Genomic DNA, 2,628 nt, shown 5'->3' on the forward strand with positions numbered 1-2,628 from the left:
AGCAAGAAGCGGATGAGAGCCTTAGTGAAGCTTGGGAAAGGTTCAAAGAGTTGGTACAAGCATGTCCTCACCATGAATACAATCAAAGCTTGCTTATGCGTTTCTTCTATGATGTTTTGGAACCTATGTCTAGAGCGAACTTGGATGCGGGGGCGGGTGGACAATTAATCAAGATACCTAATAACTCGGTTGAAGCAACAATTGAGGAGGTGACCAAGAACTATTCATGGGGAAGTAGAAGAAGAACTACTCTTGACAAGGGAAGAAAGGATGAGTTAGAGAAGCTTGATCGACTTCAACATCAAGTGGAGCTTTTGAGTAAGGGCGTAGCCAAGTTGAACTCTAGTGGAAATGTTTTTTCAAGCTCCTCACAAGTCAATGCCTTTTCTTGTGAAATATGTGGAGGTACGAACCATGATACATCATATTGTTGGGGTTCGAACCCCGAACATGTGGCTTCCTTAAACTCAAGGCAAGATGGTTTTAGGGGCAATGGAGTTGGAGTTGCTTGGAGGCAACTACCTCTCGGTTTTTCACCTGAACTGTAACAACGGAACAACCAAATCAACTACCTTTAAACCCCCAATTCCAAAACCAACCTCCAATCTATAACCAAAACCAAAATCAAGGAGGAAACTATCCAAGGCAAAACCAAAACCAAAACCACTCACCAAACCAATTCCCTCAAAAACACCTTGACAAAACCCCGCAACAAATCGACCAAGCCCAAACCCAACTCCTTCAAACCATGAGCCAACAACTTCAAGCTTTTGGCTAACTAATCCAAAACCAAAACTAACATATACAAGAAGTTAAAGCCCATACAAAAATGATGGAAACCCAATCGGTCCAATTGGCAGAAAGGTCATCCTTCAACTTACCGTCTACACTTCTCGGTCAATCAAACCCTAACCCCTCACATACTTACAAAACCAAGTCTTACAAAGCTATAACTTTAAGGTTGGGAACCACTTATGATGATCCAAAGAAGAGAGGTAGTGACGAGAAGAGAAGTGAGAAAGTGGTGGCTTAGGATGGGGAGGTTGAGATGGAAAAGGGCATTGAGAAAAACAAACCCAACGAAAAGAAGACACCTTCACCCCCTATTAATGCTAGGAATCTTGATGGACCGGTGCCCTTTCCCGGTAGGCTAGCGGAAAGGAAGTTGAATGAGAAGTTTGTGAAGTTTCTAAGGGTGATGAAAGGTTTACACATCAATATTCCCTTCCTTGAGGCAATCACACAAATGCCTTCCTATGCAAAGTTTCTCAACGAAATTCTTTCGAACAAAAAGAAGATCAATGAAGATCTCGTCACACTTCCATTTCAAGTTAGTGCTTTCGTGCAACATAAGATGCCCAAGAAGCAACAAGATCCCGAGAGCTTCACCTTTCCAGTTAAGATTGGGAATTTGAAAGGAAAGGGTGCCTTGGCCGATCTTGGATCTAGTGTAAGTTTGATTCCAGTATCCATTGCTCAACAACTCAACATTGAAATGATCACTACAAGGAAGACAATTCAACTTGCCGACCGATCGGTAAAGTTTCCATGCGGAGAGCTTGAAGATGTTCCCATTCAAGTGGGACATATCTATGTTCCTTGTGATTTTGTTGTCATGGACATGGAGGAATTGAAGATGACAATACACCTTTGATCTTGGGTCGAGAGGCTCTTAAGACCTTGGGAGCGGTAATGAATTGCAAAAACAACACTATCACTTGCGAAGTTGTCGATGAAAATATGGTGTTTGAATTTTCCAAGGTATTTAAGAATCCCATGGTGGAGAAGGTTTGTAGAGTGTATGTGATAGGTCCTCCTTAAGAGGAAGAATTTGAGAAAAAAAGAGAAGGGATTGAAGGAGAATCCTAAGCCCCCTTTCAAGAAATCTAAGGAGGTGGCCAAGGCGTCTATGATGAATGAGGATCATTTGGTAGGAATATCATCCCTGTTTGAAGACTCTCTTGAGGAGGATGAGGTTGTCCCACCTAAGATGGAGAATGCAAGGAGTTGTTCTTCTCAAAAGTGCTTGAGGAAGCGAAAGAAGAAGAAAAGAAACAACAACAACAACAAAAAGATGAAAAAGAAAGTTGAGAAAGTTTGGGTCCCCAAAACGCCCCACTTTTCCCTTGTGATGGAGAGATGTTACGAGATGTTTTCTTGCCCAAGCTTAGGGGCTTTCATAGTTAGATCACCTATGAGAAAAATTACCAAATGAAGAAGAAATAAAAGAAAACATCTCGTAACTTCCACCTCTAAGTTGAAGAAGGTGGTATCCTTCGATCCACCTTTAAAGAGGTGAAGGGTCAAGATAGAGACCCTAAACAAGCGCTTCTGGGAGGCAACCCGAGTTCTCAACCCCTCTTTTTCTTTTATTTCTTCTTCATTTGGTAATTTTTAGTTGATTTTCTCATGGTTCTTTTCTTACATTCTTTTGTTTATCTTGTGTGTTTTTCGTAGGAATTTGAACTTTGGGCGTTGAGTTTGTGGATTAAGAATTGAGGGTGTTTGATTCTTAATGAAAATGTTTCCAAGAGCAAAGAATTGGATTAGGATGAAAGAAGAAGTCGAAAAGTCATTCTCAAGGGTTCAATGCAAGAGCCGCGCCTAAAGAGATCCCTCTCCGAATTA

The 2,628-nt window shown here is 41.4% G+C and overlaps 1 protein-coding gene across 1 annotated transcript; it reads left to right on the forward strand.

Moving 5' to 3' along the window:
- The first annotated feature begins 1,048 nt into the window (after positions 1–1,048).
- On the forward strand, positions 1,049–1,654 carry LOC110696327. The gene has a single exon (XM_021873623.1). It carries the CDS (start codon positions 1,049–1,051, stop codon positions 1,652–1,654), a length of 606 nt encoding a protein of 201 aa, XP_021729315.1.
- Positions 1,655–2,628: the final 974 nt, after the last annotated feature.

This window comes from Chenopodium quinoa, unplaced genomic scaffold (assembly GCF_001683475.1).
Source record: "Chenopodium quinoa cultivar QQ74 unplaced genomic scaffold, ASM168347v1, whole genome shotgun sequence".
Classification (NCBI taxonomy): Eukaryota; Viridiplantae; Streptophyta; class Magnoliopsida; order Caryophyllales; family Amaranthaceae; genus Chenopodium; species Chenopodium quinoa.